The sequence below is a fragment of the Cryptomeria japonica genome, chromosome 11 (assembly GCF_030272615.1).
Source record: "Cryptomeria japonica chromosome 11, Sugi_1.0, whole genome shotgun sequence".
Classification (NCBI taxonomy): Eukaryota; Viridiplantae; Streptophyta; class Pinopsida; order Cupressales; family Cupressaceae; genus Cryptomeria; species Cryptomeria japonica.
In genome coordinates, this window is record NC_081415.1 from 285,181,846 (window position 1) to 285,208,507 (window position 26,662).

The window sequence follows — 26,662 nt, forward strand, 5'->3', positions numbered from 1 at the left end:
GTCGTATGGGCACATTGTACTAAGTAATGGGCACTATGTAATGAACATGGGAGAGGCTAATTTGAGGAGACTGCAAGTCCAATATAGTTTTTTATAAGACCTCACAACATCATTTTAAAAATATTTGAATTATAAATTATGACAAGATGACTTTCATGTAGTTTGGAATGCATGATCTTTGTGTTGGCATATATTTTCTATCCTTGTCTATCACTATCAAAGAATACCTACATTACTAGGATACTTCATTCTTTCTTTTATGAAAATTGGCATGTGATGCCCCCTATTAGCAGTAAGGAGGGTGTTAAAACATAATGTTATTAGGGGTCACACCCTTATAACATTTTTATAATGTTCTAATATAAGGTTGTAATTTTACCTTCTATATTATATGCTTTATTAAGGATATTCCATTTGAAATAATTATAATTTAACAACTATTAGATTATTAATTATTTATGAATGGAGGTTATTGAAAAGGTGTGACTAGTGAAACCACCCTTCCTCCTATATTTAACAAGGTTCTTTTTCATTTGAGAAGGGAGGAGTTCAAAGATTTATAGTGAGTTGTATCGCATGCACAAGAGGTATTATTGGCCATGTGGAAGCATTGGAGGAGTATCCCTAGGTTCAAGTCTATTTTGTTATATTAGTCTATATTTTGTAAGTGTTTTAATAAAATATGCTTTGTGGGTTTTTTACCTGAAAAGGTTCTCCTCATGTATATCTTGTGTAATGTGTACATTTATGCATGTATGATTCTCATTTCATTTATTTTAGATTTTGTTTGTAATGATTAGTATCTTATGATCCTAATTTCTAATAGAAAGTCATTGACTAATTTGAGGACCTAATTGATATAATTTATACTGATTTGATACATCATATCAAATCTATTTCACATTTCAGAAAAGTTTTAATAATTGATATGTTAGATTTAGGTAAATTTAGGCTTTCTATTTCATGAAATAAAGTTAGAGTTTCTATTTCAAACTAAGGTAAAAATAATTACAATTTCTATTTTAAATTTAGGGTTTCTTTTTCTCAAATAAATTTGGGGTTTCCATTTCAAATTTAGGGTTTCTTTTTCTCAAATAAATTTGGGGTTTCCATTTCAAATTTAGGTTTAATATTGGTAAAATAAAGTTAATATTTCCATTTGAAATTAGTGGTTTCTATTTTTGTTTCATATTAATAGTTATTTATTTTTTTACTATTTCGACTAAGTTGGGTTCCATACATGTGTGTGTACAAATGTAAAATATTTTATTAAAAATATCTAACTTTATATTCGAAATATTGAGGAAGGTTGAAGAACCACCTTGATGTGAGGCCCTCGAAGAAGGGTGTTTGAATTGGATGGTTGGTTGGCTAGTACTAGAAGGTTCTAGTTTGCTAGCATTGAGGGAAATGTGCTAACTAATAATGTCCTTTCCTTAAAAAAAAAGGTTTTGGTTGAAGCCTTATGATTGGAACTATTTAAACTGTTAGAAGGTTTTGGTTAAAACCCTTGTTCACACATAGAGGCCAACAAAGTGATTTTTTTATTAGTATCTATTAGATTAAAAATATACTACTCATATAACATATCCACAAAAAAGATATAGGGAAACAAGTGATCACCCCTCAAAGTCACACAACAATGCCCAAAAATCTTAACAAAGAAAAATAAAGTGTTTTGCTCCATGATATAGTGCATAGGTGTGTTGGCAACATAAAACAAATCAGAATGAGTGTGCAATTGGAATGTAGATTGGAAGGCACCCCATTCAAAGAGAGGTCACACCAAAATAGTGAGATTTAATTAAATATCATCACAAAGAAGTGGTAAGAGAATAAAAAAGAAAGTGCAGATCAATTTGAATTAAAGAAGGAAAATCTAGTATGACATAAGAAGGTGAGAAGTTAAATGCCAAAAGATGGGCATAAGACCATAGCCAGATTGGGAAAGAAGAGCAAAGAAAGTTGCACAAGAATTGAGAAGGTGACCACTGTGTGTACGGAGTGGAGGAGGAAAAGACAGGGTGTTTGTGTGAGATTTGAAATTTAACATGAGTAATATGCAATTGTTTTAATGAGGAATAGAATAAGGGCGAGTTGTCTCCCAGTGAGGATAGAGGAAGAAATGAAAATTTTAGGCTAAATTCTTTTGAAAATAAGAGTATGATTTTATTATTATTTAAACTTTGATCTTTCAAATGAAATCTTGTTTGTTTCAAACTGGCTACAACAAGGATAGTTTGACAAAAATGCATCAATAATTGTGTCAACAAAAACAAATCTAATGAAAACAAGTATCAAAAATAAATTATAAATACAACCTAATTCAAAACAAGAACAAATTCATAAAACAAATTTGTCATAATTTAATTAATAATATACAATCCCAATTTTCTAATTCAAATGATCAATCCTAAGAAACATCAAAATATTCAACACTAAATTAAAAAAAATACTAAAACTGCCCGTTCTAACCTATTACCATTTATTCTTTTAATTATAATTGACTCGTTTTATTAAACCTGAATTTTAAGATTAATTGTAGGTACACGAGAGGCGCATTCTTGTATTTAGGGATAGACAAGGTAGATATAAAAACAGAGATAATTAATAATATATATTGATAATAAGTAACAAATATAATAAAAAGTATCGTGACCGCGTGGCCTAATGGATAAGGCGCTCGCCTCCGGAGCGGGAGATTGTGGGTTCGAGTCCCACCGTGGTCGTTCTTATTTTTTATGTTTTTTTTTTTTCTTCAGCATGCTCACTGACAAAGATACAGGGGATGTGTCTGCTGTTCACATTCTTGTGTATTCTTTTTCTTTTCTTCTTCATTTGTTATCTTCACATTCTTGTGTATTTTTTTTCTTTTCTTCTTCATTTGTTATCATAGTACTTGTCCTTAGGCAATACTATTGTAATGAAAATTCATTTGTTGTGCTTATATAGTTATTAAAAAAATTTATTTAGACCAATGAAAAGCAATTATTTTTCTTTCTTTAAATTTTTTTAATTTATTTTATAGTATAGATGCACATTTGTTAACATTATAATTTACAAAAATTATTTTTGTTGCAAACAATTGGCTAATATCGTTTTGCCTCTTATAGACGGGTTTCTCGGAACAACGCATAATCTCAGGTTTTTTTTGAGCTTTGTTGTATAGAAAATGAATAGAATGTTTCTTATTCTTGCATTATTTAAAGTTTACAATTAGCTAAGAGTATCTATATTTATTTTCTATATATTAATATAGCTAAGAGTGTCTATATTTTTTTTTTAATTTATTAAAAATACCATCCTCTATTTTATAACTTATAACGGTTCCAATCTTCTAGTACTTGCAAATAAAACTATTAATTATAATTCAATTATTATAATAATATTATCATAAGATTAATATCAATATTTACATTATATTGTTAAATAATAAATATATTAATAATTATTTATTAAAAAAATTATTATTAATTGTTATAAATATTAAAATAATATGATAATTAAATTATAATCTACATTACATATTAATTATTATGAAATAAAAAAAAATTTATTTGATAAAATGAACGATAATTAAATTTTTCAACACAAATTTCTTAAAATAATATAATATTTTTTTTATCTCTATATTTATGACAATTCAAATTATATAAAAAAAATTACTTATAAATTATTAATTTTCAACTCTTTTTCATTATTCTCTATAAATACTAACATGGAAATATTGTAATAATTGTTCAACTAGAAATCATATTTATATTAAAAAATATTTCTTATTAATATTATGTAATTGTAATTGATAATTTCATCTATATATTAATTTGTTAATAATCAATTGAAATTGACATATTTGTTATTTATATAATATATATTATATGTTAATAAATTTATTATATAATTATATTTATTATTTATTATTGAGATATATTATTAATTATTAAATATTAAATTAATGAATAATTAATTAGATTTATTTATTTTATTATTAATGCTAAATTATTAATTTTTAATTTTTAAATATTAATATTAATAATTATCGTATTATATCAATAATTTATCATAATATTAAATCAATTTTATAATAATTAACTAGATTTATTTAGTTATCATTAGTGCTAATTTTCTTATATTTTTATATAAATATATAAAATTTATATTCACAATTATTCTACTATATCAATATTATAAGGCAACTACTCACCACTACGTGGCACTTGTTATAATTTATAGTGTGTTATACAAAATTTGATTCATGTGTTTTAAAGTTGAGATTTGTCAAAATAAATCTAATCATCATATATATTATTAGGAGATAGATGATCAATTTATTTGTAATTGTTTTACGTGTTAACAAGTGTCACATAGTTAATTTTAATTGTAATCTTAAATTTAGATGTATTGTAATTTTAATTTTAATTTTAATTTTAAGATTTTTTAATAAATCAATTAGTAAAATTATTATTATTATTATTATTATTTTATTTTTACAATATTAAGTTTATATACATATATTTTTTTAAACTTAAAAATAAAAATAAAATAAATAATTAATTTTAAAATTTAATTTATGAATAGTTTCTTTTTAAATATACAATTTTTAGCATTAAATATTTCGAGTCATTCAACTTCACCAATAGACCAAGGGCCCATTGACATTAATAGTAATTATTAATAATTATTAAATTTTAAAAAAATTGTATTGTCCTTTCATGACTTCACAACAGAAAGATAGTTAGCATGCAATAAAATAGAATATTATTAACATCCACTAGCCAATTGAATTTTGAACTTTTTACTATTTTATAATGGACTCCTCATTTTTCTCAACTGAAAATTACTACTTTATAGTTAATGGGGTGTTTCTCCATTTTGAGATTCCTCATATTCAGTCAGCATTGAACATGTGGCATTAATTCCGCAAAAACCACAAATTTCATCTATGTAAAATCACTTGTGAAAGCTTTAATCACTACAGGGAAAAAAAAAAACCAACGAAGTATGCTCGAGACGAAGAAAAAGAATTTGGTGGTTTCGAAATTTTAACGTTGCAGTGAAATGCTGAAATGAGCATAATTTACAGTATATTCTCTGTAAACATTTCGATCGTTCGGCCATTGGAGAACCGCCAATGTCTCGTGTAATTTTCTCGAGCGTGGCATGAAATTATAGATGGCATTGAAACTGAAATATGGATCACCTAAATTCTTGCCTAAATAGCTGTGAAATAAAGAACCCATCATGCAGTAAAATAGGGATGAGAAAGTGCTTATATAAGAGTCAAAAAAGTTTTATCCAAAAAGAGAAACAACAGCAGAGATCAAAGTTTTATCCAAAAAGAGAAACAACAGAAGAGATCAGGCCCACAGATTCGAACTCAAGAACATACCCATGTCTTAAGCCTCCTCCGCAACCATAACGTTAAAAAATATGCATTTAACTTTTACAATAAGCAAATAAATTTATTAAAGAAAAAAACATTTTCTTTTGAAATAAATATTTTTAATAACTAATTAACCAATAATAAAGAAATTACTGCAATAGTATCACATAATAGTAAGGATATGATTAGAGTTTGAAAAGCTTAATTTCCATTATTATTTATAAGATTTAGGGATTGTTAATTTTTTCTTAGGAATGTGGACCATCATTAGAATAGTAGATCTAGTATTTTGGCTCTTACAACAAATTGAAGGTAATGTCTTATATAGGGTTCTCCAGGTATTTTTGCATTTTGGCTTACTTACAATGGTCATATCCCTATATTGAGACCAAATCCAATAATGTTAAGGCCAACACGTTGCTCTCCCAAAATTTTAGCCAAACAGTGTCAGACTATGGTGCTCAACGACATGGTCCCAACAAAATAGGCCTCGATTTTTAGGGAAGTGAGATAATGCCACCTACTATTAAATTTGGAATTTATATTAGCATTGATAAAATTTAAACTTAAAATAGAATAGAAACCCAAATAAGCTTGAAATGATATAGGAAAAAGGGCACACTAAAATAAGGGCCCAAAGTGGAGTGTGAAAGTGTAAGGGGATTACAATTAAAACATTACACCATGGTCTTCAATACATCAAAGCATATAATCCCTCCACAATCTCTACTAGCTACACGGTTTGCCTGAGGAAGATAAAATCCTCATTTCTACTCACAAAGGTAAGAAAGGTCTCCATGTTTTTATATCCATCCCTTCTTGAAACATAGTGCTTTAGCTATGATTGACTTCCTTTTTATTGTTGTAGTAGCAACGAATAAACCGATAATATCCTTTCATTGGCAAGTTGGAGATCCTAACAACCATGGTCCTTACACACGACCTAAATTTCAAGGTAATTTTGTATATCTAAAGCTTATTTGCCAAATATGTCTATTGGAAATATACAATGGTATTAGAGTTGATTTTCCTTAGTTGAACCCATGATTCACAAAGGAAAATCAACCCTATTACCATTGTAATATTCATAATAGACATATTTGGCAAATAAGATTCAAATATACAAATTTAATATTACTGCGATGCCACATGTTGTCCCAATCACGATATTTAGAGAAATTTAATCATTGAATAAATACCAAAATCTTCCCAAACTCAAAATTTCACCTTTTGCATTACACAATATCACTCAAACCCTATTTTCATAGATTAGTCCAACAAAATAAAGACAAATATATGGTAAATCTAAGTAAATTATTTGAACTAACAAATCCATAATTTCTTGATTTGCATTCATTGATACCTTGGTTTGAATCAAATCTACAAGATGCAAAACAAATTATAGAGCTTTCCCTATTAAACATGTTTGTAAACGCCTTACAAAATGTTGTAACACAAAAGATACAATAACATAAACAATAGCCCAAATTATACTAAACTTACAATGCTTGTTATAATTAGGTTCACAAAACCAATTAACATCATAAAATATCTATACTATTATAAGGTATGTAATCTATTTGCCCCGATTTGGTAAAACCCAAATTACAAAATATGATTTTATGCATCAATAGAGATCATCGAGATCATATGTTAAGTTCACATGATGTATAATAAATTTTAGAACATTTATTATATTAAGCAAATTTGCAATGCATTACAATATGTTGCTACACCAACAATATTAAATGGACAATACTATATACATTTGAAAGTATATCAAGAGATGTTGTAACAACATAGAACAATCCAAAACCACACCACTTGAATCTGGAACAATTTGGCAATGATGTGTACTAAGTACAAGTGCAATACACGACTATAAAAGTTGTCTTGATCTCTAAATGATATTATCCTCTTGACAAAGAGCTTTCATGCTTATATATTTGGCAAATGCAAGGGTTTTTATCCTCAAATCTAGGACTTCAAACACAAGTTTTAGAATACTTTTTTCGATTAAGTACATGATTTGAATGAACATGTTCACACTCTATATTATCAAAATCTATGATTGGTACAAATCCTCAAAACAACAACGAAAATTTACTCCAAGATCCTAGGTAGATAATGATGCAACTACCACATTAATGTGGTGGTTGCATCATTAATGTAGATAGCAAAGAACTCTTTTGTGGCAATTATGTGGTCAAAATTGGCATTAATGGGATTTCTAGTTTGTGTCAAGACATAGGCGAGGTGAATAGTAAAAAATGACAAGGGTATTAAATTTTGGGTGTTAAAGATATCACGACTCATACCAAATGTCACGAGTGGTAGAGTCAATATTTGAGAGGAATGTGTTTTGGTGGGGAGATGTTTGATACTCTAGTAGGGATAAAGGAGAAAGGTGGAGTTGGGTGGAAAGGCATGTCGAGATGGCGAAGTTTGAAATCTTGTCAAGCATGAAGGAAAAGTGAAGGTTGGTAGAAATGCATGCTAGGATGGTAAAGTCCGAAACTTTGACATAAGCTTCTTCCTTATAATTTTGAATAGTAGAATCTCCACACTTGGAATTTTTGGGACCTATGAGGCTAGGCTCCTTCAAGATTAGTTCACTAAACGTTGGGAATGGGCTTTTTCCACAAAATTTAATTGAAAATGGGACATGAAAAAAATCGAGTTCTGACTTTATCAAACTCAACCATGTTTTTTTCATTTTGATTGTAAGGTGGAGAATGCAACCTGAAATATGATGAGTCAAGATATGTTGATGAGAAGCCCTCATATCCTAGGATACGACACTAAGGTTACTATTTTCTTGTTAAATATTATGGACATTCTTTAAGATGAAGATTTGGTCTCGTTGCTTGCAAGTGAATACGTCTAGATCTAGCTATTGCTAAAAGGGAAATTAAGCAACACAATAGCTAAATATGATCTACATACAGGCTTAACATTAATAAGACGATTATCTAACAAAGAACAATTCTTGCCTACGAGTTGGGTTTTCTTGATTGAGTTCATTATTGAGCTAGTACATAATGTCCATTAAGTTTCCTCCAAGATCACTGAAAATGATTACACGTGATTTTGCATTATTGGATCTTGGATTCATAAATTGTGCATGATTTCAGGGTGTGTGAGTTTAGCTACAAAATGTAAACATAGATAGATATACATGTCTCACAATATCAATAGCTATCATACAACTACCCTACTCTCTTGAGTTTGTGCCCTTTGTTTCTTTTTCTAACAATTTCATCTTATTAAAGTCATCTTAATCTTCAGTTATGCCACAAGAATGTAACAACAGATGCATGTCCAAAGTTAAATATAACCTCTATAAGAATCTGTTGAACTCCTACCAGTGTAAAAAAAACATGTGGACACTAGAAAGTCCAAATTGGGACCCTTGATCTATTTGGGATATAAGAATCAGCACAATAAAACAAGCCAATAAATTATAGGATAATCATCATCATATATGGAAACACAGAAATAACTCACCTGTCAAAAGCCTCAAATAACAAAACATTTTCATTAGGATGGTTTGGCCAAAAGGAGTTCTTTACGTTTAGTTTCCACAAAAGTGATGCTTCTACAAGTGACAACACTACCAATACTTCTCACAGTGGCTTGATGCTACCATGAACAATATTGAGATGGTTAAAGTAGAACTATCTGAATGAATCCAGCAGAATCCACTCCATACACCTTGCTACAGACAGAAGCTTCATGTAATGCATTCCAGCAAATCGAGAAGCGATACCTTGGACAGGAGTAATAATCACAGTTGATTGCACATCTACAATGTCTGAACCATCTTCTGCAGGCTTCATGGTAACATCACTATCAACCCAATCTTGTCCCGATGTCATCACAATACAGTCCTCTATGAACCTTAATTTCTTTCCAGATTCATAAAATTTTCTCCGGGACACCTCTGGTGTTAATGATAGTGCCTCATGGAATGTCTCAGCATTAATATCTGCAGCACGTACAATTTTTGATTTCTTAGCAGACTTCCCAAGTAATTGATGAATAGCATCAGAACTCTTCATTTTGATCCATATGTTCTTGACAATGCCAAATTTATCAGCAGGAGAAGAGTATAATTGCACAAATATGCGTTTTTCTTTTGCATCAATCCATGGTTTGGAGTACACAAAATTATCCATGTAATCATGTTTGATCACAACTACATTCTCTTCTTTGAGCTCTTCTAAACCTGCAACTTGAAGCTGCCAATATTTAGCTTGCCTTTCCTGATTTTCTACTGCTTCCCAGAATGTCTTATACAGTACATGTGTTCTCTTTACACATTTACTTAGATTTTCAAGAGCCAGTTGCTTTGTTTCATCCTCAGCTTTAACATGCAGTGTAAGAAAGGATACGATACATTCTGCTGTCTGAGCTCTAGCATCTTCAAGTGAAATATGAGCATCAATATCACCCCTTTCTTTGTTCGGGATTCCATGACTAAATTGTGCATGATTCATTCCAGGAAAGATAATAACAGGTTTGGTTGCATTTGTATTAAGATACCCCATTTCTGGTTCAAGTGAAAGTATCTCACCTGCATGCTTTGCTATGCCAGCTACTCTGAGTTGGCCATCAAGCCCACCACCCAGGCTAAGAACAGGTTTTGGATACTGTGCCAGATTGTCTGGGTTGGTGTGAAAGAAACTACCCATCTGTATAAATCCCTCAGATTTCTTCATTGAAATACTTCTGGAGCACCATGCACCCACACTGCCAAAGATGGGAGAAACCAATCTTGTTTTAAATGAACTAAAAACCAAAAGTTCAAAACAAGAGAGATAAATTTTAAAGAAAGTAAACGCACCAAAACTTAAGTGATTTTAGACCTGCAAAATAAAGGAAAATGATGAGCATGAAGAAAATGTAACATTGAGGGTTGCTATCAGCTATTTCGATTTGGCTATGAAGATCAAGTGCCATATAGCTCAAACATTGACTACAGTAAACCTTAAAAATTCTAACTCCTCTTCATTAGACAATCCCGAATACTCCACTCATCATCTTATCTATGTGTTTTTGAACTACATTTGATTCTAGTTTTTTGCATATAGAACAACAACTTCAATTTGAATTTTCTTGCACATGTTTCAGGTTAGAAATAGCTCCCTTGTTGTTTTCCCTGAAAAGGATGGCTGAGAGCGTCTTGGATTGTCTAGAAATATTTCAAAGCCTACAAAGATCCGTCTAGAAATGTTTTTATGGCCAAGATTGTATTGGGTAATTAAGTTAAATTAAGCATTTGGGAGTCCCAGGTTTCCAATAGGAAATGCTTGGGAAGGAAAAATGCAAGGCCATTTCCCCCCTCTATGGATATCTCCTAGGGTTTTTCAAAGAGGGAATTATATACTAGATAAAATCCATATGATTACATGGTTATATACAAAATTCTGTAATAAATTGTTACAAAATTCTGTAATAAATTGTTCTACAATAAGGAACAGAACTATATGGAGAAGTCATTGGCAAGCAGTACTCCCAACTGTCATGTCTGCCTGCTACAGTAAAGGGTATTCAATCTACATAGCGCCCTGCATTCATTTATACTTTGTGGTCTAGGTTTATAGTGTAATAAATCTACATAATCCATCAAATTCATTTGGCAACTTCAAATAACACCCAAAAGAATTAGTTTTGAGCTTCTGAAGAAAATGGGATACACTTGTTAAAATTTAAACAAACATGTTGACAAAATTAACAAAAACCATATTTGCCAGGAAAATCCATTGTAGAAACATGGACCACATCCCCATTCTCATACCCACGATTTTTGGAGACTACATTTATAAACAATAAAGTTGTCTCCTTATTCATTTACTTGTGTACCCTAATTTTACTGGCAGCTCTATCATCACCCTTGTAATAGCACCACTATTACTCTTGGTAACTATGATGTCAAAATATAAGGTGTTCTCAAGTATATTGGGTCAGCTTGATGGGGGCATAACTCATATACCGTTGATTTAATTTTCAACAAACATTTGACACATGGATTTTTGGACACTCGAGGGAGAATCATTTCATGTTCTATTTCACTTTCTATTTCTTGCTAAGATTGGTTATGAGAAATTGTTAATCAGAATCTAAAAACCAGATTGTTATAGCTTCATATCTCTTCTCAGCAATTGCTACACTATACAATACCCTCAATTGCAATTAAGATTTCATTCACATTGCAATATCATGTGTTTACTGAGTTCATTTCCTTATTAACATTTTTCATAACACATTAAGTTCCTGCAATTTTGTATTTGTATGTTAGCCATTGGATTGCCAATCAAATCTTGATCACTTAGGACAGAATCTTATGCAAGGAGTTGTAGCACCTATTTTCAGGGTTTGTGCAATCCCCTGGAATTGTAGGCATTGCATTAATTTTCAAAATATTTCTATTGACTCTTATTGAAGGAATCTTTTTTCGAAGGACTTATAGTGTTGGTCCTACTTCTTATATTTAGACTTGATGTCATCATTGTCGGAAGTGGTTTCTCTCACACCTTAAGTTTGACTCTTTCTTCAGTATTGGCCACATATGGATAGGCTTCTCCTATTGATGGATTCTTTGACACACATCAACATTAGTGTATGTTAACAGACTCTTGAAAGGAAATAAATTTCCTCAAAAGATTCAATTACTTGGTCTAGGCATCTGAGATAGCTTTACCAAGGAGAGCCATGAGTCAACACACAAGGGCCCTGCTGATTATTTGTTTTCTAGTTAACGGGTTAATCAGATTATTTGCACTTTAAAGGTTATGGTTCATTCCCTTACCAGAATCAGCCATGCATGACAGTAAAATGTCTTGAATCAGATTGCAATGTTTAACAAAGAATCCTACCAAAAGATATTCAATAAAATTAGATTTACTTCTAATTTAAATCTATCCTTCTCCTCAACTAACACCAAATTAAAAGAAATAGAAAGAGAGGAATAGGGGAAGAGAGAAAAATAGTCAAAGAGGTGTATAATCTTCCTGCAATGTCAATCATCAAGTCCTATGAATCCTCAAAAAGCCAAGTCATGAAGCAATCAGCCTTGGATCATTATAAGACGATAAATGTGTACATAGCTAAGACTAAGATTTTATGAAAAACCAGATTTGCAGGTAGTCAAAAGTTTAGTACATTTACATTTAGAGAGAATCTACAATATGGACTCACTGATTTAAATGTTCAATCAGGATCACAAGAGTCCTCTAATCTAAACTATTGTCTAACTAATAAGAATGGGCCATGGATGTGCACATCATTCCCCTCTTCCAAGTCACCCTTTTTCTATCTTCAAGTTCTAGTTTTATAGACTCTTAGGGTGTTCAAACCTAAGATCTTAGGTCACTAATCAATATACATAAATATAAGATAAATAAAACAAAAAATATAAAATACACAGATTAAAAACATTACAAAATACATACACGGGAAAACCATTTTAGGTAAAAAAAAAAAAAAACCCATAAACATCATTTAATCAAAAAACACTTATAGAATGGTCTATTAAAACATAGTCTTAACTTGTTAAAACACTTTTACTTACTTCCACATGGCCAATAAGATCTCTTGTGCATAGTGATAGAATTCACTATTAATCTCTGAATTCTCATTATCTTGATGAGAGACAAGCTCCTTAAATATAGAAGGGGTCGCAAAATACTTAAAAGGGTATTGGTACCACTAATTCAAAACAACCATTTATAAATAATTAATAATCTAATAGTTTATTATATTATTAATTATTTAATGATATATACTTTATAAAGCATATAGTATGCATAAGGTTTTGTAAATACATATTAGAATAATATATATATGTTATGAGGGTATGGTCCCCAATAACACTATGTTCTAACATAGGGAGTTTAATGTCCTAGGCAATGTTGCAAAACTCACAAGTACTCACGAGCCAATCTGCCAGGCGAGTTACTTGCCCAATAATTTGCTAACGAGTTTTTGTAAAACTCGTGGCAATTCTTCCTTGAAAAATCTCATGAGAAAATGCAAAAAATTGCAATTTTTTCATTAAAAACTTGTCCAAAATATATAATTTATTTTTTCTTGCTTGCAGTTAACAAAACACAATTTTCACTAATGATGAAGGTTTCAAAGGCCTTATTTTGGGCTTGGTAGGGATTTCCCCCAAACCCCCACAAGGGGTGCTGCCCCTTGACCCTGTTTGGGGTGTTGCATCCAAATCCCCACAAGGGATACTACCCCTCGAATCTACTGGAGGTGTTGCCCCCAAACCCCCATGAGGGGCATTTCTCGTCAACCCCGTTGTGATCTCCACTCCTAAATCCCCATTAGTTATTGGGAACTGTCAAATAAGAAACTTCATTACAATGATGGGATGACGAGGAATTGGGATATAACTCAATTATGCCAGCTTAGACATTATTATTACACAACTTGCCAAAAATCTCTTTAGATGGGGCAACTTCTACATATGAAATGGCTAGTGGAAGTGGCATTGTAACTCATTTGGAGGTTGAACTTGTCTTTTGGTCTATGATATGTATTAAACTCTAATTTTGATTTATATATGATGGAAATTCGTAATATGCTCCACAAATTTAGTAATATGTGTGTTTTTGAAGAATATTTGTAAAAAATTATGTATTTTTGTAATGTCCCCTTTTGATTCCTTCAAATTATTATACTTATGACTTAATTGAAACACTTTGTAGATTTATTGATATAAAATATTAAGGTCACACAGGATTAATTCAATATATTTATAGATGCGAACTGGAATGTAATAATGAGACCCTTTTTGTCTGATATAATATTCAGTAAACAAAGGAATCTACATTTGTGGGAAATTCTGATTGTCTTGATGTTATAAAATTATAATTATAGGTCTAGAGATCGATGTCTCTGTTGCGTCTGTTGGTTTGGCTCCAAAACCCGATCTGAATTTATAAAATTATAATTATAGGTCTAGAGATCGATGTCTCTGTTGCGTCTGTTGGTTTGGCTAGTCAACCAAATTTTATTAATTTCAAATTCATAGAATTGATCAATGCTAAATGGTAGTTAATGATATGGAGATTGAAAACTCAATTCATGCCGAATAGATTGTTAGAATATTTAATCTTTATTTGGCTTAGGTTTCTTTATTTGTATTTAGTTTGGGATATTCCTTTGAAATCCCTACATGTAATTTGTCCTCTAGTACATGTGTGAGAACAAGTCATTTTGTTTATTTTCCTTTATTAAGAAATATTAGATTTCCTCCTTAAGAGGATGCTGACACATTGCAAACACATATTCTGAATGGTGGCATTCATAGATATGGAAGTTATTTTGTAACTCATCTCCTCATCTCTATTTAAGAGATGCTTCTCCTCTTATTCTTCACTTTTGATATCAATTGTAATGAGCCTCTCTCTCTCTCTCTCTCTCTCTGCTTTGCCTTCATTCATAATACATAAGGGGTTTTTCTTTGCTTTTCCCCTTTCAAAAGCTCTTGTGTCTCCTCTTCAAGTTTTGGGTGATTGCTCTCAAGTTGCTCTCTACTTTGGTAACATTACTTCAATCAACATGCTTGGATTTCTTTTTCATTTTCTTGCTCTTGTATTTCCTTTCATAGATGACTATATCATCCGATTTTGATACACGTCAAATTGGCGGGTAAAGATATAAAATTAAAATGGATCTAATGGATAAACCGGCCAGAATCTTCTACAATAATAATTAGAGCTATAGGCAATAAAATGTCCAATTGTTACAATGAAAGATTAGTATTTGAAATTTGGGTAACAACCAACATCAACAAACTAAATAATGATAAAAATCTAAACCTCTAAATGATCAGCAAATATATCAATTTCCATTATTACAAAATGCTAATAGGAACTTGGTGATGCGTGTTTTACGACACACCGAACATAGAATAAAAATGCCCAAAAGACACTCATCCTCTCTTGAATAAAATCACCGCGTATGCTAAGATTGCAAAGAAGATCATATGGCGATTCCAATGTTTTCACTGCAAACTAGCGACTTTAATGTTGGATATAGCTCATTTAGTGATGTTTGCTGGTAATCCAAGGGGACTTACAAATTTCATTCACAATGAAGGCTTTTAGTTATAAAAACTCTTTATTTTTTAGGATTTTCTGATTTTGAATTTCAAAAAAAGGTAAAAAGGAAAAGGATTCAGGGATTCTATACTATTCCTAGGAATTTAAGAGACAATAGTGATTGGGTGAAACTAAACCACGTTTTGGTTTGCCAACTAAAACAACTAAACAAAGTGGGTACAATCTTCAAGGGTTGTGCTTAAAATTTTCATACCATGAATAGTACCATCAGAATGAACAATACTTATCCAAAAGTAGAAGTTAAACATCCACAAAATATGCTCAGTGTAACTTTGCACAATGAACAAAAATCATCTATTCATCAAAAGTATGTGCAACAATTTCACCAATCAATACTATCAAATCTTGCATTCATTTAATAACTTTCATAAAATAAATTATATTCTATGATGAAGAAAATATGAAACCATGCAACTATGAGATAACATAGAGATTCAAAGCAATGCAAATGAACTTTATTATCTTAATAGTCTTAAAGAACAATTTCACCAATCTCTCCCATACAAATGAGAGAAGAGGGGTTTATACAGAGTCTTAAAATGAATGAAAGGCCCAAATAAAATAGAGATCAACGGTTGAGATCAAAACATATGTTGGGTGAAAATTTTGTACACCTAGGGAATGTGCAAAATTGTGGTTTCAGCCACAATGTGTGAGTATGATACTCTCCTAATTTAGGGAAGGCTCCCCCTATCTACAAACTAAACTAATCTAATATGGGCAAGACAAGAGTCTTTCTTCTTCTTTCAAGAAAAACTATACTCTTTTCTCTTCACAGAAAAGTAATAGCAATTGGAAATAAATAACGGCAAATACAAAAATGAGACTTTTTTATAGGATTTTGGAACATAAAGGGAAGCAAAGTTTCCATGAAAGCACTAAGACTTCCATCACTTCCCCGAGACGAGAAAACAGAAATGAAAGCACAAAGTCTTCAACACTTATACTGTCCTATCAACCTTTGTAGATGATTTTCTAGTAACTAAGCTCAATATGTAGCAGCTTAAAGTCTAACCACATGATTCACCTCTTATGCACAAACACAAAAAATAAAAGCAACACAAAGTCTACAAGTTACCCCTTTGCTTGAGCATCCTACAATAGTTTCAGAGGTGACAAGCAGCTCAAAGTCTGCAGTATCAAATCTTAAAACCAATATAAAATTTTGAAAGATCCCTGATGGATCCCTTCGCTGAGCTACTGTAGTTTTTTAATTATTTTAATTGAATTTCCTGTTTATTACTATAATCTTCCAGAAATAGATAGAAGTTACAGAAGGTTGAATTCTTTTTATGTTTTGATAGTTTTTCAGCAAGTAATAATTGAAGAACAAGTACATGAAAAGAGTACTGGAAATAAATGTTCATGCACAGCCAAATCAGAATCGTACCAAGCAAATTTCCGATTATTTAAATCAAATAATTATCCAAATAGTGATTCCAAACAATTCCAAGAAGATAACAATAAGCAATGAGTCCAACTTGGATGAAGAGTGAATATTGTAATCAAGGAGGCTATGGCAAACGCCCAAAGCTCTTACATAACTCCACGTGGGAAGAGAAACGGCTGCAAAGTACGGCCATACGGCTGTTAGGTGACGCCAAGCTGGAAACCCCAATCTCCACGCTGAACCCTACCTCTGTCCGTTGAATCCTCCAGAAAAGATGTCGTACCAGCTCTAAGGCACTGAAAACTGAATGCAAGAACCAAATAACCACTGTGTTGGGGGCTACGTCCCAGACAGGCAAGACCCTGGGGTTTTCGTCCCAAATGCTGAATCGCTCTCCAGAGCAAATTCTCCAAATCAAAGATGAAAATGTGTAAAAGATGGTTGATAATTAGGTTACCATCTCTTTATAACTCCTCCCCTCTAGCTCGAATCCTAAAAGTGTTGAAAAGTGCGCTTAGGCTTATAAAGTCTTATTTCTCATTTTTAGTCGCCAAGTATAGAGAAAATGCCACTTTTTTAATATAAAAGAATTCCGTTCATCAAAAGGGGCCCCGACAAAAGGGAAACATTTAGAAAAGTTCAAGACCTTTCCAACGCGCTATAACACATGGGCATATGCATCCAGATGAAGCCAAAAGCCCCTTATTACTCCAAAATGGCTATAAACGTAGCCTTATTTAATTAATTAAACACTAACTTAGGAAATATTTAAATATATTAAAAATATAACCCAAATAGCTACAAAAGGCTCAAATGACTCCAAAAGCCTGAAATGGAACCTGCCACCTGTCTGTGACTGAAGTCGGAAATCATGGATCCACTGGCAATCTTATCCCTAAAATCTAGGGATGCTCCTAGAAACTAGGAAACATACCCAAATCTCCTGAAACTGAAACCGAGGAATAGTCTCATGGAAACCCAACCCTGGATACTGTCATAACCTCCTAAATAGTAGGAATAGCCTCCACAAATGTAGGAACTGCCTCCTAAAATTAAGGAATTGCTCCAAACTGGTCTACTACTGCCAAAACACCAAATCCCAAACACTGAATATCCTCACTGAGTCTCTATCCACCACTGTCAGCCTACAAGACCCCAAAATAAGCTGACTCGTGTGTCTCTACTAGATAGAGCTAAAGAGGGGACATGACAGTCCTCCCCTCTCGGAGATGCTTGCCCACAAGCAACTGCAACGCTGGATTTTGCAAAATAGACTCACCCTCCCAAGTGGCATCCTCTATGGGAAGATCTCTCCAACGTACCAAATACTCCCGAATCACCCTGCTTCTCAACCGCCGTTCCCTCTCCTCAAGAATCTCCTCAGGAACCAAAGTCAAATTACCTTCCTCATCCATGGGAGGCAAATCAAGTGATACTGTAATATGCTGTCCAAGGGCCTTTTTCAGGCATGATACGTGAAACACATTATGAATTTTACTGCCAGGTGGTAACTCAACCTCATAAGCAACCTCTCCAATGCACCTAAGAACTCTATATGGCCCATAAAAACAAGGTTTGAGCTTCTCAGCTCCCCCCCCCTTTAAGGGTGCTCTGTCGGTATGATTGTAAGCGTAGGAAAACCATGTCACCCACCTCAAATGCCCTCTTAGTCCTATGCCGATCAGCCTACATCTTTTGCTGATTCTGAGCATTTTGTAAGTTCTCCCTGAGAGATCTCATGATGTCTTGGTTCTCCTGTAACCAATCCTGAGCCAAAGGAACTCTACTGTCACTCAAAGCCAAATCAATGAAGGATAATGCCTCGTAACCATAAAGAGCTTTGAAAGGAGTCATATCTATGGACATGTGGTGCGTAGTATTGTAACAATACTCGCCCAAATACAACCAGCGTACCCATGCCTTCTGCTGCCCCGACACATAGCTGCGCAAATATCCCTCAATCCACTTATTGACTATCTCGGTTTGTCCATCTGTTTGAGGGTGGTAAGTAGTACTAGGTGTCAACTCTGTGCCTACTAGTTTGAAAAGTTCCTACCAAAAGGAACTCATGAATCTACTATCCCTGTCACTCACTATGGTCTTCGGAAGACCATGGAGTCTAAATACCTCTCTGAAAAATAGCTCAGCCACCTGAGATGTTGAGAAATCAATTGCAATGGGAAAGAAGTGGGCATATTTTGTTAGTCTATCCATTACAACATAGATAGAATCTTTCCCCTGAACCCGAGGAAGACTTGTAATGAAATCCATAGAAATCCCTGTCCACTTATGTTCCGGTATAGGCAAGGGCTGTAACAAGCCAGCGGGGTAGGTATGCTCCAACTTGTTCTGCTGACAAGTCATACACTCACGGACATGACGCAAAACGTCATCTTTGAGACCCTTACACGAGAATCTCTCCTGGACCGCTCTGTAAGTCTTACCATACCCTGGATGTCCTGCTGTGGGAGTATCATGAAAAGCAAGCAAAATTTGTTCCTTCAACTGTGAACCAGGAACAAGATAAACCCTGCCCTTGTAGTAGATAACGTCATCTACCACACTGTATCTATCATCCACTACCAATCCATCCATGACCTCACAAGCATGCTGATATTTGGAATACTCAACTAAAAGTTGAGCCTTCCAATCTGCTGAAATCTCGCTCAATGAACATAGGGCAGCAAATGAGGGTTTTCTAGAAAGTGCATCAACCACAGTATTATTCTTCCCCTTTATGAATTCGATATCGAAATCATAAGCCTGAATCTTGCTCACCCATTTTTGTTGTTGATCATTGAGCTCTGTCTGATCTAGGAAATATTTCAGACTGTTGTGGTCTGTTCTTACCACAAATTTGCTGCCAACAAGATACTGTCTAAATTTGGCTAAGGCATGCATGATAGCCAACATTTCCTTATCATAGGTGGAGTACAACCTCTCATTATCTCGCAGCTTCCTACTCTCATAGGCAATAGGGTGTCTGTTCTGCATCAAAACCGCTCCTATGCCCAAACCTGAAGCATCACACTCCAGAACAAATGGCTGCGAGAAGTCAGGGAGTGCCAAAACTGGGCAAGTGCTCATAACCTCCTTGAGTCTGTCAAAGACCCCTTGTGCCTGTTCTGTCCATCTGAATGCCCCTTTCTTTGTGAGGTCTGTCAAGGGTGCTGCCAATTGAGAGAAACCCCTCACAAATCTCCTGTAATAAGCACATAGGCCAAGGAACTGTTGTGACGTATTCACACATCGCCCCATTGCAAATGGGGACGACCCCTGCTTTTCGCTTTCTAGGGTTTGTTTTCTAGGTCTTTTAGGGTTTTGTCTGTTAGCCTTTGCAGGATGAGTGTTGTCGAGGGGATCGTTGGATTACAGGCTTTGCTTGAGCCAGGGTGAGTCCACAGGGCCCCAGAATAAGGGTTTCTTTGAGAGTCTTCCTTAGGGCCTGGTTTTGCTCTTGTTGCTAATTGTGTCTTGCTTTGTGAGTAGGTATCATTCTTGAAGGTCCGAGCTAGGTCGAGTTGGTGAGTGATGAAGTCTGAAATGTCATCCTGACCTTCAAATGCCCTGAAATTTGGCTAAGTCTAGAAAACTGAAGAATCCTCCAAAAGCTAGATTTTGCAATATAACTCCTGGAGGTCCGAAACCACTCTCAAACATCCTGAAAGTATATATGGAATATAACTTAAAGTATAAGAAAGAAGAAAGATATACTTAAATGTTATATTCCATAAAATGATCCTAACGGAGAGTCTAAAATGTCAAATTTCGCTCCTGACCCTTCCAAAGGGTCCAAAGCGAATTTCGCTCCCGACCCTTCCAAAGGGTCCAGAGCGAAATTCTCCATAAGACATTTTAGTTTGACCCAAACTTAGAACCAACTCGTTCCCAGGCATCTTTGAGGGAAAAACACTTGTTTCGATGGAAAAATGTGAAAATGAAGTCAGGATTTTGGCCAAGATTAGGAATTTCACTCCTGACCCTTCCAAAGGGTCCAGAGCGAAAATCCTTATACACCTCAATTTATCACTTATCAAGACCAAGTTCCTAGTTTCCAAGGCACGTGTGGAGGTGTTTTTGAATGTTCTTGCCTTGAGAGGGAGTTGGATGATTTCAAAGATCAAGATTTTGCTTAAAAAGTGATTTTCGCTCCCGACCCTTCCAAAGGGTCCAGAGCGAAAATCAACCTAGGATTCATTTCTTGCCTTATTTGACCAAATTTTGATTTGCAAGGCATTTTGAAGGGAAAAGCGGACATGTTTGAACTTTGGAAATGTTTGAAAACCTTGAAAAAATGATGGATTCTAGCCTGGAAGAAGAATTTCGCTCCTGACCCTTCCAAAGGGTCCAGAGAGAAATTCATCATAAACTTCATTTGCCACCTTGTTTGAGCTTGAAACCTTGTTCCTAACTTGGAAAATGGTCTAACTTTGCCTTGTGAAGTGGTTTGAAACTTGAACACTGAGCAATTTGGCCTAGAATGAAGATTTCGCTCCTGACCCTTCCAGAGGGTCCAGAGCAAAAATCATATTTGAGCTTATTTTTCACTAATTTTGGCTAACTTTTTATGTGCAGGGTCTCTTGGAATGAAGATTGGACATCATTTGATACATTTGAAGATTTGGAAGCATGCAAAATGAAGAATTTTGGACAAGGAAGGCAATTTCGCTCCTGACCCTTCTAGAGGGTCCAGAGCGAAATTTTGAATAGTTCTCATCTTGCAATAAAAAAGGTCAAGTTTTGGGCATGAATGAAACAAGGACAACTCCCATTTGCCTCCTAAAGAAGTTTCAACTTAAAAGAATGAAGGATTTTGCTTAAAACCAAATTTTCGCTCCTAACCCTTCCAGAGGGTCCAAGGCGAAAATCTTTATGGGAGACATTTCTTGCTCAGTTTGGTCGAATTAGAGTATCAAAGGCATGATGAAAGGTGGAAAGAGCATGTTGAAACCCTTAGGCATGTTTTGAAATGAAGAAAATGAAGGATTTTGCCCAGGAAAGGCAATTTCGCTCCTGACCCTTCCAGAGGGTCCAGAGCGAAATTCCTAAAAAACACCTTTTTCTTGCAAGGTCAAAACAATCTTTTTGGTTTTTATGGTTTGAATGAATGTGAGGAAGTATGTTTTGTCCTTTGAAGATAATTGAGATGGTCAAGAGGAAGCAACCAAGCCTAGAAAAGGATTTTCGCTCCTGACCCTTCCAGAGGGTCCAGGGCAAAAATCCTAAAACCTGTCTTTTCTTCCAAAGTTTGGGCAAAGCTAAGCTTAGGCATGGGTATAAGAAGACATTTGAATTGCCTTAAAGTCGAATTGGATTGCTAAGGATGAGAATTTTGATGCCAAGACAAAAAATCGCTCCTGACCCTTCCAGAGGGTCCAGAGCGAAATTTCCAATTCCTCCTATTTTCCTTGCATTTCAAGATAAAATTTTGGTTTTTAGGACTTGGATGGGAGAGAGGCATGATGTTCTATGCCTTAGAAGTGATTTGAAGTTAAAAAGCATGAAGAAATTGTCCTAAAACCAAGAAATCGCTCCTGACCCTTCCAAAGGGTCCAGGACGAAAATCATAAAACCAACATGTTCCTTTCAAAGTTGTGCTAAGGCAAGGATATACCAAGGAAGAAAAGACCTTTAAGACCACTAATGAGTAAATGTTTGTTTCAAAGTTGATGATTCGAGGTCGGAGAGGAAAAATCGCTCTTGACCCTTCCAGAGGGTCCAGGGCGAAAATCTAAAAATCCCCTATTTTACCTTGCAAGAACAAGCCAAACTTGGGTGGAGTGAATAAGGAAGACCATTGCCTAGCTTTTAGTGAAAGATTCAAGAAAAGTTGATGAAGGAGTAAGCCTAAGGAAGAAAAATCGCTCCTAACCCTTCCAGAGGGTCCAGGGTGAAAAACCCTAAAATCACCTTTTTCCTCCAAAATTCAAGTGAAACTAAGCCTGAACTACAATGAAAGAACCTATTTGGAATGCCTTGAAGAGGTTTTGGACCTTCAAAAATGAGAATTTTGAGCTCAGGAGGGAATTTCGCTCCTGACCCTTCCAAAGGGTCCAGAGCGAAATTCCCAAAAATGCAATATTTCCTTCAAAATTTTGATGAGCTAACCCGATGATGGCACAAACTTCGATGTACCTACCCCGACTATCTATTGGTCGAATATTCTAGAGAAGACATGTGTCGAAATAATGCAATTATTTCATTGGTCAGAATTAAGTTTGTTGTAACAAACCCTAATTAGGGTTTCATTGTAAAATCTTGGCCATTGATCTCAAATTGATCCAAGCCATTGAATGGTATTGTGGGCACTATATAAGCCTTGGCTCTTCATTTGTAAAGGCTAATAGTTAGGGAATAGAAGTCAACAATAGTTAGTCAGGAGTTAGAAGGTGAATAGTTAGAATAGTGAATAAGTCAATTAATAGTATAGCAATTAGAGTAGAATAGAAAGAGAAGGCAAAAGATTGTTGCCAAGATGTTGTTGTAAAAGGCTTGTAAAACTTCATTGAAGAAATGGTGAAATCTATGGGTCGATTCAACAATTTGCATGATCTCTATACTTCTCAAATTTGATTTCATGTTATTAGATGAGTGGAAGAAATGTGTTTGATTGATGGTGAAATTTGTATTTCCATACTACTAGCAGTTTGTTGATTGCAGACTTGCCTTGTGTAGTCAACTGGAATCATTCAGCTTAAGCTCAACTTCGATTGTCGCTTCTTCACTGATATGCATCAGCTTGATGGTGTCTATGCCTATAGCGATGATCTGAACATCATAAAGCTTTCCTCCGAAGATCGCACTAACCTTGTGGAGATGGTCCTGCGATGTCAAAACAAGACTTACTTAGAATTTCATCAAATATCAATCATTGCTCCTACACTCTTAGTGTCAGAATTAGATCCTTTCCTCGCCCTCGTCCTTTTTCCTTTTTTTCAAAATCTAAGCTAGTGAAATCCTGTGATTCCAGCAAATCAAACGTTTAGGTCGTCAAGTGTAAGTCCCCTTGTGATTCCAGCAAAATCACATCATACCGCGAAGAGCTTATCCACACGTAGAGATCCTACAAAAAAGAACCTTGAAGTCATCCCGATAGATCCTTTTCGCGACATCTTCAGCATTCAGAGACTTTAATCAAGAGAGGGTAAGGTACCTTTTAGGTATTTTATTCTGTGTTTGGTCGTGTACAAAATACACATCAACAGGAACCCACGTAACTCAGTAATGCTCTGAGGGCGGGACCAATCCCGAATCGCCTGAATCTTCTCCTCATGCACCTTCACTCCATCAGCACTGATCACATGACCCAAATATAAGACCTCTCTAAGTCCAAACTCACATTTGGACAACTTAGCAAATAGAGACTGGCTCTCCATAATGCTAAGTACCTTCTCAACATGTCTGAGATGGTCTTCCCAAGTGTGCCTGTAAATCAAAATGTCGTCAAAGAACACTAGAACCGACTTCCTCAACTGCTTGTTGAAGATATGGTTCATACAAGACTGGAAGGTGGTTGGTGCATTGGTGAGGCCAAAAGGCATTACCAAGGAACTCATAGTGCCCATAGTGACAACAGAAAGCAGTCTTGTGTACATCCTCTACTCGTACACGTATCTAATGGTAACCTGAATGAAGATCAATCTTAGAGAAATAGATAGCTCCATGAAGCTCATCCAACAACTCATCAATGAGTGGAATAGGGTATCTGTTCTTGATTGTCTTCTTGTTCAAGGCCCTGTAATCTATACACATCCGCAGAGCCCCATCCTTCTTCTTAACAAGCACTACAGAAGAAGCAAAGGGGCTAGAGCTCGGGCGAATGAAACCCATGTCCAACAACTCGTGAATAGTCTTCTCAATCTCATCCTTGTAGGCTCTAGGATGACGATACGGAGTGGTAATCACTGGCTTAGCTCCATCCTCCATCTCTATCCCATGCTCAAACCCTCTATCTGGAGGTACACCAGGAGGTATGTCACCAAAGACTCTCCCATGACAGTCCATCACCGACTGAATATCAACATGAAATGCCCTGCTATCCTGAGATGTAGGTGTTTTGGACTTCACAAAACAATGTGTAGCCCAAATAACATCATTATGTCTAATAATAGTCTCCATCTTGCGAGAAGACACCTCTTTAGGCCCACCGTCTGAAGCTGCCCTCAAGATAGTCTTCTTCCCTCCAGAAAGGAACTCTAACTGCATACGATGGTGATCAATAATGTATCGCCCAATACCCTGTAACCACTACATGCCCAAAACCACATCATAATCCTCCAACAGAAGCACATAAAAGTCATCTGTCATAATCTCCCATCTGAATACTAAGTTGTGGAATCCGTTTAGTACAGCCCAAAACTGCACCATCTGCAACCTTAACTCCAAACTCCTCAAACTGTAACCCAAGCCTATCAACTAACTTCTGATCAATAAAATTATGCGTGGCACCTGTGTCTACCAAACTCATAACCCGTTGACCCCTAAGTGTACCTTTCAATCGAAAGGCGTGAAACCTGGGATAACTGGAGAGGGTAGCAATAGTCACTTTGGCTGACGCCAAAGCCTCAGGGGTGTCTATCTCCAACTGTGGTTGCTCCCGTTCAACCTCCTCTGTACAATCCTCAGTATCAGTGTCAGGTACCTCCTCATCTCCCAACTCAGATGTCACCTCAATCAAATGAACCTTGCCCTTGCCCATACAACGGTGCCCGAGCTCCCAAGGCTCTTTGCATGAGAAGCATAGTTTCCTCCTTCTCAGATCATTCCGTGTCTCCTGGTCCATCCTGGGAGGTCTAGCTGTCTGTCCATCTCTAAACTGAGAGGTATTGGCCTTCTGAGGAGGTCGTGAATCCCTGAACGGCTTCTTATCTGTCTGATAATAAGTAGGAGTGGTGTCCAGTCTCAATGTCACATCTATGGCGTCCTTAAGAGTGGCCGACTTGAATAGCATCACTTAAGCCTGTCTTGTAGTCCCTCAATGAATAGCATCACACTGCGCCTCTGGGGCATATCAGGTACCATAACTGCAATATGCTGGAACTCATTAATATACGCCTCCGCATGCCTAGTCTGTCTCAGATGTGCTAACTCCCTGTAATAGAGCTCTGTGTCCTTACGGTCAAACCTAGAAATGAGGCGCTCAGTGAACTCTGCATATGAGTGGACCATGGCGTGGTCTTGGGTGACCAATCCGTGGTGCCACCAGTCATAGGCAACCCCATCTAAATGTAAGACAACAAACTGAATAGCATCACTCTCAAGCATGAGTCTTAGTGATAGATATATATCCAGCTTGTGCACCCATGCTCGTGCACTCGTACCACTAGTCCCATCATATGTAGCCAATGTGATCTTCCCAGTAGCTCTATTGAGGTCATAGTTATGCTACTAAGGCCTATAGCCACGGTCTCCTCTGAACCTGGCGGTATCTCTACACTGTGCACAATATTGTGGAAAAGGAAAAACATCCCTAACCTCTAGGGGTAGGGCTCTCCACTCAGCTGTAGCCGCCCTGACTGAATCCTGAAAATCCACCTATGGTGGCTCTACCTGTATCGGCTGCTCACCTGGTATAAACCGAGGAAGTAATGGTCTATCCCTAACTAGTGTATGATGTCTCTCACACCTAGGGGAATGATGAGAGCTCCCGGCTGATGTATGAGATCCCTGACTATGTTGGCTTCCGGCCACAGATATTGATCTACTCCGTCTACCTCTGTGTCTGTCCACTTCCAACCGCTCCAGGGTAAC

The 26,662-nt window shown here is 35.2% G+C and overlaps 1 protein-coding gene and 1 non-coding gene across 2 annotated transcripts in view; one reads left to right on the forward strand and one right to left on the reverse strand.

Annotated features, from left to right (window-relative positions):
- Positions 1 to 2,656: 2,656 nt before the first annotated feature.
- TRNAR-CCG (transfer RNA arginine (anticodon CCG)) lies at positions 2,657 to 2,729 on the forward strand. Its single transcript has one exon. It is a non-coding gene; the product is annotated as a tRNA-Arg (tRNA).
- A 6,089-nt stretch (positions 2,730 to 8,818) lies between these two features.
- LOC131050515 (uncharacterized) overlaps positions 8,819 to 26,662 on the reverse strand; it is an 85,766-nt gene continuing 67,922 nt past the window's right edge. The window contains exon 3 of the mRNA XM_057984714.2: positions 8,819 to 10,135. Coding sequence (XP_057840697.2) covers positions 9,061 to 10,135 — 1,075 coding nt within the window. The 3' untranslated portion in view covers positions 8,819 to 9,060. The remainder of the gene's footprint in view (positions 10,136 to 26,662) is intronic.